The 12,357-nt window shown below is 38.7% G+C and overlaps 1 protein-coding gene across 9 annotated transcripts in view; it reads right to left on the bottom strand.

The window, feature by feature from the left end:
- Nucleotides 1-12,357, bottom strand: part of LOC122564907 (rap guanine nucleotide exchange factor 1-like) — a 243,172-nt gene that overhangs the window by 107,465 nt on the left and 123,350 nt on the right. For all 9 annotated transcript variants that reach the window (XM_043720352.1, XM_043720354.1, XM_043720351.1 and 6 more), the window contains exons 4-6: nucleotides 6,007-6,154; nucleotides 3,035-3,123; nucleotides 1,395-1,547 (exon numbers count right to left, since the gene is read on the bottom strand). In XM_043720352.1, coding sequence (XP_043576287.1) covers nucleotides 1,395-1,547; nucleotides 3,035-3,123; nucleotides 6,007-6,154 — 390 coding nt within the window. The remainder of the gene's footprint in view (nucleotides 1-1,394; nucleotides 1,548-3,034; nucleotides 3,124-6,006; nucleotides 6,155-12,357) is intronic.

Genomic DNA, 12,357 nt, shown 5'->3' with positions numbered 1-12,357 from the left:
TCCAAGACAGCAAAAATCTGAATATGGTCAATAATTCAGCACCTACACACAGTCCAATTCCAAAGATGCACATCCCTCAGTGAAGAAATTTCTCCTCATCTCAGTAATAAATGAGCAGTCTTTACCATAAACTGTTGAATTGGAGTTTTAAATTTTATAGACAGGGGAATAACCTCCTAATGTTGAGCTTATCATGCCTCTTCAGAATCTTGCATGTTACAATGAGATCATCTCTATCCTTCTCAACTGTCAATTAAAACAGCCAGCCAGCAGCCAATGCCTAATCCAAGGAACAACTCTGGTGAACCTTCAAGTATGTTATTCTTCAGACAGGGAGACCAAACATGTACACAGTACTCCAGGTGAAACCTCACCGAACCACTGCAAACTCCTTGTAAAGGCCAACATACTATTTAATTGCTCTTTGCATCCACATGCTAACTTTGTAACATACATGTCTTCTCTTGGAGCATTAACACATGAAAGTTTAACACCTATTAAAATGAAATACTGTACTTTTCAATTCAGACTGTCAAAGTTAATCATGTATTATTTTGTAAGACATCCTTAACAGATTTCCAGCATATCCCCATCACAGCTGATGCCAGCTAATTAAACTGACTTGCAGTTTTCTATTTTCTCTCATTGTCTGTTTTTTTGAAGGGCATGGTTGCATTGACCAATTGCCAAACTCAAGGACTGCTGTAGACTCTGGGGAACTTTGGAAAATCATAACCAGTGTATCTATTATCTTTGCCACTTTCAAAACCCTCTGGAAGGGCCATCAGCTTTTGGCCCATTATATGTCATAAGAACTTTGGTCTGCTGATGAAGTAATAATTTATGTTTCTTGTTCTTACCAGTCTCTCGATTTCTGTGTCTGCAGAAGGCAGACAAAATATTTAGTGTCTATGTCAGTTCCTGATTTGCTATGATAGTTTCTCCTGTTCCTAAGAGACCTATGCTTATTTCAGCTACTTCATAAACTTTGAAAAGCTCTTGGAATCCCATTTCTATTTTACTTGCTACTTCATTCTCATTTTAGTTTTCCCTTGTTAAATCAAATTTTGGTCAGCCTTTCTGAATTGCTCCTAATTCTTTGATCACTTCATAACAGTTTGCTCCACTTAACATAATACTACACTCAACTCCCTAGTAAACCACAGATGGACATTTCTTGCCCAACCTTTTGTTTTTTGGTCCAATAGTCACATCACTGCAAAACATACTGTGGGCAATATTGAGATATGTTACTGCACCATCAAGATAAGCGGCGATTTATAGTGAACGGCATCACTCACTCATTACTATTAAATAAACAATGATTGAAATTTCTTTAACGAACAACATTTAATTGAAGAAACAAACAGAGTACTGCTGCTTTAATCCATTACCTGTGGTCCATAATGCGAATACCAGGCAGTGGTGGTTTTGGTGGGGCACATTCTCCATCCACAGAGTCTGGAATTATTTCCAGTGACCTTGTCATTGGAGTAGTTTTAGTAAGAATTTCCTTCTCCCTGTCAGTCAGTGGAAGCTCTGTTGCACTGCAAGAGTCAAGCACCAGATCAACATAATTAGTTGAAAGGCACCCATTACAGTCTGTAGTCCAATAGTTGAGAAACTTAACTCTCAACCAAATTTGAAGTTAGAGTTTGCATCCCAATGCACTTGAAACAGAACTGAAAGAAATCTGGCAGGCCAGCAACAAAACATTCTGATCATAAAACTCACCAATGCTACTCAACACCTAGTCTGGCCTACTCAGGACAAATGCAGATGACACCAAGATGAATGGGAGAGCAAAATATGCAGAGGACAATGAAACTTTGCAAAGGGACATAGATACTTTGAGTAGGCAAAGGTCTAGCAGATGGAGTACAATGTTAATAAATCTGAAATCATCCATTTCAGTAGGAACAACAGTAAAAATGATTATTACTTGAATGGTAAGAAATTGCAGCACGCTGCTGTGCAGAGGGACCTAGGTGCCCTTGTGTATGAATCTCAGAGTTTTGGTCTGCAGGTGCAAATAAAATTAAGGTGGCAAATGGAATTTTGTCCTTCACTGCTAAACGGATTGAGTTTAAAAGCAAGGAGGTTATGTTGAGGCTGTATAAGGCACCAGTGACGCCACACCTGGAATACTGAGAAAGGATGTATTGGCACTGGAGGGGGTGCAGAGAAGGTTCACTAAGTTGATTCCAAAGTTGAGGGGGTTAGCTTATGAGGAGAGACTGAGAAGATTGGGATTTTATTCATTGGAGTTTAGAAGAATATGGAGGATCGTACAGAAACGTAAAATTACAAAGGGAATGGAAAAGATAGAAGTAGAGAGGATGTTTCCATTGGCGGGTGAAACTAGGACAAGAGAGCAGAGCCTCAAAATTAGCGGGAGCAGGTTTAGGACTGAATTGAGGAGGAACTTCTTCACCCAGAGGGTTGTGAATCTGTGGAATTCCCGGTCCAGTGAAGTAGTTGAGGTTTCCTCAGTAAGTGCTTTCAAAGCTCAAATAAATAATTTTTTGAACAGTAAAGGAATTAAGGGTTATAGTGAGAGGGTGGGTAAGTGGAGCTGAGGATATGAAAAGATCAGCCATGATCTTAGTGAATGGCAGAACAGGCTTGAAGGGCCACTTGGTCTACTCCTGCTCCTAGTTCTTATGTTCTTATACAAATTGGATTCTCATTCCTGGCTAGTGCAGAATTTAAAGAAAAATACACACCCAAAATCAAAAATACTTTGGATATTACTTGTGACATTGATCAGCATTCTTGGCATTTTCCATTATCTCCAAGATAGCTCTCAAGTGCAGCTTTTTTGAAAGCATTTTATTGCAATAAGAACTTTCATTTCAATTAAGAGTGTAATATAAATGCAAATACTTCACTGAAGTGCATGGGTGGGAAACAAAAACGTATTTAATTTCAGCTTCATATACTTCATTCCACTGAAATGAACTTTCTGGTTTCAATGCCGATCAAGCGAATATTTGGTTCATTAGTCATGTTCATACAGGGAAGTCATTCTTACCTGTCAGTTTTAGACGTTGGTGGGCTGGGTTTCACAGGCGAGGTAGGGGATGGCTGTTCTTGCTTCTCTATTGTCAGTTTCACAAGCTCCTAAACAAAAGCAACAGAGGATAGTAGAACTGATTATTTGATCTAGCAACAATTGGAAACTTATGTACCTTGAAGATACATTAAAAAAGATATTCAGCAGGAATCAGTCGACACTTGGCTAAAATGCTAAACTCAGGATCATTTGGCTGTTACACTCAGTACAAATGTACATGTGGATTGGAAAAGTAAGAGGAACACAACATGCTGCAATCAGTACTCAATACAATTTAAAGATGCAAGGCCAAAATCCCAACACTGGAAGAAAGGAGGTCATCAAGGAAGTCAACCACAATCATGACTGGCGACTTTGTTTCTCACAAGTCCAAAGTATGTTCGATAATATTTTGATCAAATAGATTTCCCAGCAAATATATTTATGCAAGACTTGATCATGAACATTTACAATTGCCTTCACAAAGGAGAATATTAAAGGGAATTAATGTGACGATGCTGCTCCTTTAACAAGGTTATGTTATTAAGTTGCAATAGAGTTGACTGGTTTTTCAGATATGTTATTCTAGATTTTGTTCTCTTTTGCTTGTGTAAAATAAATTCTGTTTTGTTTGAAACTGAGTGGTTGGTCCAGCTGCATCACTTCTGGAATATCCACCTCACACCTGCTCAAAACAATTAGAAATATTAGGATCTTTGCTACCCTCTTGAAATGTTTTGAAGGGTCTGGCCTGTTCTATAACACTAGCATGTATTGTTGGCTGCATTTTTAGAACCTCATTTCTCAAAGCCTAGGCAATTGACAAGACTTTCTGCTCCAAATAGGAAGTCAAGAGTACATCACACTGGAACTTCTGTTTGTATAATATTATTTTCAGGTATTAATCATGTATATGCAATTTTCAAATTTTCACTGCACTAAGCAAATACGTTTTTACCAAATTTAACTTTAAAATCAGAACAATTAATTATTGATAGAATAAACATTTCAAATAAAATTTAACAGACCAGATACTGTATAATTGTTGATGGCACAAGTGCAAAACAAAACTTCAGCAAGTAATAGAAAACAATTATTCTGAAAATTGGTTGAAATATGCAAGTTGAGTGGGATACTGGGATTTAGCCTACAATTTAATGGCACGAACACCAGGCCATCTTAAACCATAGCTATCAATTCAGAAGAGAATACTTAAATTAAAGGATTTTATCAAAACTGAAGTATTTGTATGTTTTGTGCAGTCTTGTTTATTAAAGGTTACTGCACTAGTTATTTTTCATTTTATAATATCAAACTTGCCCTAACTGGGATATCAATTGTTTGAGTTGAATTCAATGTTTCTGCAATTAGAAAGGTGAAATTTAAAATAAAGCCAATTCCTAAAAATGCACAAGATCCATTCCTAAAGCTTTAAAAATAATTATTCTCAAGTTCCAACTGTCCAGATGAACCACAACGTTGTCACATTTGATTACAAAAGCACGTTCATTTTGTTGGCCGACCAGGATATGGAATTTCTCCATTTAAAAAAAAAGTTAGCGCAGAAGCAACAAATTTTGGTTTGTAGTAGCAAACCATCTGCAAAATTAGTTGCTTGTTAGTAATTTATTAAAGCATTAGAACTCAGGATGTAAGTTTGCTCGCTGAGCTGGAAGGTTCGTTTTTCAGACATTTCGTCACCATACTAGGTAACATCATCAGTGAGCCTCCAGTGAAGCACTGGTGGTATGGCCCACTGTTTGTGTGCACATTTAGGTTTCCTTGGGTTGGTGATGTCATTTCCTGTTCTTCTTCTCAGGGGATGGTAAATCAGATTTAAGTCTGTGTGTTTTTTGACAGACTTCTGGTTGGAGTGCCATGCTTCTAGGGATTCTCGCAAGTGTCTCTGTTTAGTTTGACCGAGGATGGATGTGTTGCCCCAGTTGAAGTGGTGTTCTTCCTCATCTGATAGACACGCAAGAATCCCGAGAAGCATGGCACTCCAATCAGAAGTCTGTCAACAAACACATTGACTTCCATCCGATTTACCACCCCGAGAAGAACAGGAAATTACATCACCAACCCAAGGAAACCTAAACACACACACATACACAGAAAACAGGCCATACCACCAGTGCTTCACCGGAGGCTCACCTAGTATGGTGACAAAACGTCTGAAAATGAACCTTCCAGCTCAGCGAGAAAACTTACATCCAGAACTTCAACTTGAGCTACAAATCTTCTCAAAACTTGCCATTAGAACTCGAATTAGTAGGAAGTTAAACTGGAAATCTAATTAACGCATTTGCGGAACAACACCATTTACTCCTATTAAAATGGTCTTCAATTGGTCAAAATTCATGCGGACACTCATTTTCTATTGTTGCCACGAAGATTTAGTCAGTTCACTCTGATTACAGTCTATGACATTTTCATAAAGAGAACACATCTAACATGTTGAAAGGAAACAAAATAATTCCCTTGCACCATTTTCCAATTAAGATTATACTGCAAAGTCAGCAAGGGAAAAAAATTTAAACCAAGTGTATAATACTGCAAATCTGATTAAATAAGAAACCTTACATTTTTAGAAGAGAACTTTTATTTCAAGTCACATCAAACTTGTCTATGGAAGAAAAGGAACTGAGAAGCCTTCTGTGCTGAATTTATTCAATGGCTTTCAATCTTGCTATTGTGGATACTACCAATCTGGACACTATGTGCTTCTCCATCAGGAGAAATGGAGAGTTGAGAATGAACATGACCTTGTGTAGATCAGGAAGTTTGGGAATATTCTGGCCAAGTACTTTAGTGACATGCAGCTGCGAACCGTCGAGGACTGAAAAAACAATTACTCTTTCTTCCACCAGACATCCCATTCCCACAGCTCAAATGAAAGAGGATGTTGAAAAATACAGAACAGCTTTACATGCTCTTAAGGAAAAAAATACCTTTATTCCGTCAAGCACTGCTTTAATCATTGCCATGACCCTTTCCTTGTCCTCTAAATTCACACCTTTTAAGATCACTTGATCAGACCAGCGAATTAGATTGGCCAGGCTCTGGTATACCTGGTTTAAACAGGATGTAATGGCTGAGCTGAAAAAGAGAGAGAAAAATAATAATTTTATGTCTACTGTATACTGAAGCTCCAATCCTAAGTGATTCAAAAGAGCCAGCTGGCAGATTAGAAAGCAGAGAAAAACTGCAAGAGCTCAAATTCAAAATAAAACCAGGATATGCACATTGGGCCAGTCAGTATCTATGGAGAGAAAAGAAAAATAAACCATAAACAGCTAAACAGTCATTTAACAGAAGCAGTTTACGTGCAAGATTGTATACCAGAAGTATGAGCTCTCCACAGGTTTTGACTGGCCTGATGTGCCATTTCCAACTAGGTCACCAATCTGAGCCCTTCACCAACAGCCGTCTGTTGAGAAATTTAAACCAAACACCCGCACAGGAAAGAAGCTATTTTAATTTTTTATACAAAAAGAATGAAGCAGCAGACCTACATTTAAGTTATCCTAAGAAAGTGCAGCATAAGCAGCTACACAATGCACATTCTGTATTATTTCTCCACATTCACCAACTCAGTTGATTAATTCTTCCACAAATATTTAGATTACAGTGCAGCCCATGTCCTTTGCTACACAAAACCTCAACTCCATCCTGTCCCAGCCATGTGCCCCATCTAATTGCTGGATTTTGTATTGTTTTACAATTTCTATCCTATATTCCACTATCTTTTGGAAATCACATCTACTGAAATGTCACAGCTGTTGGTTTTTATCGTTTATTCTCCCACAAGACATGGGTACCATGGCTGGCCAATATTTACTGCGGATCCCTAGTCGTCTCCTTAAATCCTACAGAATGTGAGTTATTGCTGCATGATTCCTAGCCTCTGATCTGCTCTTGGATCCACTGTATTTATATAGCAACCAGTTTAATTTCTGGTCAATGGTAAGAACTAAGGTATTGATAGTGGGGAATACAGTGGTGATAATGTGGTAGTTAGATTGTCTGTTACTGGAGATGGCCATTGTCTGACATCATCAATATGGCACAAATGTTGCTGGATACTTGTCAGACAAAGCCTGGAAATTGTTCCAGTCGTCTTGTATTTGAACACGGACTGCTTCAGTGTCTGAAGAATGATGAATGGTAAACATTCCCACTTATAACAAAGAAAGGGAAGGACTCTAGTTACGAGCACAATAACTTAGAGCAGGAATTAAAAGTTCACAGCCCTTCAAGTCACCTCATTGTTGAATAAGGTCGCATATTATGGTCTACTTCGCCTCCACTTTCTTGTCCTATCCTGAAACACTTGATTCCATATCTGTTCAATAATCAGTCTTGAATACTCTGGATGACTAAACATTCAAGTCTTTTGGAGTACAAAATTTCAGATTCAGAATTTTAAGTGAAGACATTTCTCATCTCAGTATGAAATAGATCCCTCATCCTGAGCCTATAATCCCTTGTGCTAAATCCTTCAGCCAAGGAATTGCCAGCACTCAAGAACTTTTATTGATGTAGTTAGTTAATTTAGCAAAAATAAACTAAAAGCATCTGGATCCATCAATAATGCAATCACATTGCCCATATAGTTGTTGATCATTAGCCAAGCACAGATAAACTTTCACGCCTCAAATATAGTTTTAAAAATGACCTATTCATACAAAGTAACCACTTTAAACATGTTCAGTGTTACAAGAACCAGTGTTAAACAGAACCTCCTGAATTGGATAGTTTTCCAAAAAATTCAAATGTATGAGCCTACCACAAGTACATCACTTGGTTTCCGCTGGTAAGTGTCCTGTAATTAGCACAACAGAGCATTTATTAATTATTATTTGGTTTACCTAAATTAGGGTTGATGGTGTTAGAGAATGGTATATATACAGTGAAATGAGTGATAAAAGTGCAATCAAGTACAGGATTATATGACAAATAAAACACTCTACATGAGCCTAATATCATCTTCGTCCAGCAGTTTAAAATCCAATGTTGTGCACTTTCATTCCCACACCAATAGTCCCTTTGACACATTGAAGTGCTCATTTCAAAGAAATTTGAGGAACATTAAAGTTACACAAGGAAAACACTCGCCAGGATTGCACTGAAATACTATTTCTAGTTGTGAAAGGACAGTTCCCAAGCTTCCACAATCCTTCCCCTTTGCATACTTTAAATGTAATCACACCACAAGCAAACCTCAGACCTTTCAAATGGGAGTTCACAGCTCATAACAGAAATGCACCTGCTTTTAAATAAACAGTTGCAAGTGAATTACATTTCTTTAGGCATTTTAAGAATTAAAGAGAGTTACATTACAGGTCAGCATTATTATTCCTTTGCAATTTCACTCATCTGTTACAAAAATGAAAGACAAGTTCTCCAAAAGACTGACTTCGAAAAACGTTTACAAAATCACCTTTTCATTACACCAAAATTGAATAACCAATGCCTGAATAGCAGCACTGTTTTATCGTTGATACTTAGCTGTCTATGCTTGTGATTTTATACATAAGTTAATATCAACACGTACTTTATTTAAAAGCATCCACTTCAAAATTATTATTGTTATGTACAAGCGTTATCCAACAAAATCCAGAAGAACGGAAAAAGGTAGAGGTACCCACTGAACTAATATATAAGTGGAATAGCTTTTCAAGATACTTTAGAGACATGAATACTGCCACAAACCTGCCTTTCTACAGTAACTATAGTCATGTGCAAAGTCCCCAGATGCTTCAAAGGGACAAAAATTGACACCATTTCTAAGACACAACTTGGAGGGTTTCAACGTAGCCTTAAAGGGGATGCCAAGTGCAACCTGTGCTGACGATCACAGGTATATTGCATGCAAGAAAACAAAAGGAACCATAGCTGATGTGATGATGCTATGCGCTTTAAGAGGTATACTCTGGTGTGGTTTAAGTTAGAAGATAGAGAGAGAGAGAGATTTAGCAGAAGCTGCTGAACCTTTAAAGAGGTTGCAGCTGTTTTTTGCCCCTCTCTACTACAGCACGAAGCTAGGATTTCTCACTGCTGCTGGGTTGCCTATGAGACAAATCTATTTTCTGAGTTTTGCCAAGGGTACATTTATGGTATGTTACTATATTGGAACAATTAATTAGCAATAGTTATTGTATCTATTATTCTGTTAGTAAGTTAACTCTTTTGGACAACCTAAGTTATTCTTTCTTTTGTTGTATTTTAACTATAGTGTTTGAATAAATTGTGTTTTGCTTTACATCAAGTAGTATGACAAGTCAAATTGCGTCTGGAACACAACACTTTACATTTGCCTTTAAGAAAAAAGTTAGGGTCTAGGCTATCTTCAAATATTTTGAGGGGGTCTGATGTGGTTCATAACACTGGCAAGGAGAAAGTTACTGTGTGTATCAAAAGCAGCTTAAGGTACAATTATTAGATTGGAATATTTATTTAATATCCCAGTTCACAGCTAAAAGTTTTCTGTACAAACTTAGTCAGAAAGAACAATATGTGTAAATATTATGACACAATTTATAACATAAAAAATCTAACACCTCTTTACATCTGTGCAACATCACCAGAGAATACCTTAAAAATCAAGATCACTAATTATGTCCTCTGATTATAACAGAGGCACCCAGGACGAGTTTGTGATCTTCACAGGATTTTTCGAAAACACCACCACAAAATTCAAGACTTCATTAACAGAAATATAAAACCCCAGGTTTCTTTTTAATGGAATAGAAGAAATGGGAGCAGGTTTAAGACGTTAATGCAAAGATATCAATAATCCTGAAGAAAGAGTGGTACTATTTCATCTAACGTATCATGAAGATCAGTACTTTTGTCAAGCCTTGTGAACATTAATGCGACACTGACTGCAACATACATCAGCGACATGCTGAAATATTTTCCTTCACAAAGTCACATTCTGATCTATGACAGTCAAATTTGATCAAGAAACAGGAAGAATGAATGGATTATAAACTCAAGCCAACTTTTCAAATTTAAACGCCATGTTTTCACAAGTCCTGTGGTGGTGGCATCACACCTTTAAACACATAACAATTTGGGTAATCTGCAATTTTCATAAGCTTCTATTTATCAAATGCTTTTCAAAGCGAAGTCAAATTCAAATACCAGTTGAGATCAAGGTATCACCTCATATTCACAAAGATGCAATTATTTGTATCTTCCTCAGAAAGGAAGATAATTGAACATTTCCCACAAATCAGGTGCAGCAGAATGCCTTGTGTGCAACACTTAGAAATCACATGTCAGTATGAATTAATTCCTAATACAAGAGCCAGGTGTTCAGAAGTGAGAGCAATTTATTTTATTTGCATCCACTCATTCAAGAAACAACTATCTATGCCCCATGGGTTAGATCATGAAGTGAAAGACATCGACCCTGTTTAAACTGGTATGGTCAACCATTTGACAGAAAAATGTTTTCAATTCGAGAGGAATGACAAATGGCATAGTAGTTAATTTCAGTCTTGCACAGTGGAAGCGAGTTGTCGGAATCTCGGTCGTGGAACAAGTTTGTCATTCAGTTCAAGACTGCTCAACCATGTTATTGTATCATGAGTTGATTGTTAACTCAATTAATTTGCCTTCCTTTGTTTCACATTCTTTAACACTCTTCCTTAAAATTTAAATTGGTTCAGTATCCACAATATTGACAGAGTTTATATTTTCACTATCCTAAGCGAGGAAAAAAAAATTCTAATTTCACTCAAATGCCACAGCTCTAATTTTTAAGATTACACCTCTAAATCTGGATTCATTGCACAGTACACACAGTCTCAAACAGACTGTTTTCTGGTTGGTTACTCAACACACTGGTCTAAAAATAATCTAGTACACATGCCAGTAAACCCTCCTCCCACAATATAATTGCAAGTTTGATCCAATCGATATGAAAGCTGAAGTCACCCATGATTAGTCTTACCCTATTACCTGATTTCTTGTTTAATGCCTTTGTTTACATCTTCACTACTGTTTGGGATTCTGGATTAGTGGTGCTGGAAGAGCACAGCAGTTCCGGCAGCATCCGAGGAGCAGTAAAATCAACGTTTCGGTCAAAAGCCCTTCATCAGGAATAAAGGCAGAGAGCCTGAAGCATGGAGAGATAAGCTAGAGGAGGGTGGAGGTGGAGAGAAAGTAGCATAGAGTACAATAGGTGAGTGGGGGAGGGGATGAAGGTGATAGGTCAGGGAGGAGAGATAAATGATATTGGTGGATGTGCAGGCAAAACTTTGATGGATGTGGAAGGCTCCTTTAGGACCTTTGATGGAGGTGAGGGAGGAAGTGTGGGCACAGGTTTTGCAATTCCTGCAGTGGCAGAGGAAGGTGCCAGGATGGGAGAGTGAGTTGTAGGGGGGCGTGGACCTGACCAGGTAGTCACGGAGGGAACGGTCTTTGCGGAAGGCGGAAAGGGGTGGGGAGGGAAATATATCCCTCGTGGTGGGGTCTTTTTGGAGGTGGCATAAATGTCGGCGGATGATTTGGTTTATGCGAAGATTGTTAGGGTGGAAGGTGAGCACCAGGGGCGTTCTGTCCTTGTTACGGTTGGAGGGGTGGGGTCTGAGGGCGGAGGTGCGGGATGTGGACGAGATGTGTTGGAGGACATCTTTAACCATGTAGGAAGGGTCTCTAGAGGAGGAGGCCATCTGGTGTGTTCTGTGGTGGAACTGATCCTCCTGGGAGCAGATATGACGGAGGCGGAGGAATTGGGAATACAGGATGGCATTTTTGCAAGAGGTAGGGTGGGAAGAGGTGTAATCCAGGGAGCTGTGGGAGTCGGTGGGTTTGTAAAAAATGTCAGTGTCAAGTCGGTCGTCATTAATGGAGATGGAGAGGTCCAGGAAGGGGAGGGTGGTGTCAGAGATGGTCCAGGTAAATTTAAACTGGAAATGTGTTCAAGTAGGGCTTATGCCCGAAACGTCGATTCTCCTGTTCCCTGGATGCTGCCTGACCTGCTGCGCTTTTCCAGCTCTGATCTCCAGCATCTGCAGACCTCACTTTCTCCTCCAGGTAAATTTAAGGTCAGGGTGGAATGTGTTGGTGAAGTTGATGAATTGCTCAACCTCCTCATGGGAGCACGAGGTGGCACCAATGCAGTCATCAATGTAGAAGAGGTGGGGAGTGGTGCTGGCGTAATTACGGAAGATCGACTGTTCTACGTAGCCAACAAAGAAACAGGCATAGCTGGGGCCCATACGGGTGCCCATGGCTACCCCTTTGGTGTGGAGGAAGTGGGAGGATTCGAAGGAGAAATTGTTAAGGGT

This window comes from Chiloscyllium plagiosum, chromosome 30 (genome assembly GCF_004010195.1).
Source record: "Chiloscyllium plagiosum isolate BGI_BamShark_2017 chromosome 30, ASM401019v2, whole genome shotgun sequence".
In the NCBI taxonomy this organism is placed as follows: domain Eukaryota; kingdom Metazoa; phylum Chordata; class Chondrichthyes; order Orectolobiformes; family Hemiscylliidae; genus Chiloscyllium; species Chiloscyllium plagiosum.
Note: the sequence above shows the minus strand (reverse complement) of the source record. Positions and strands in the feature narration are given on the sequence as shown.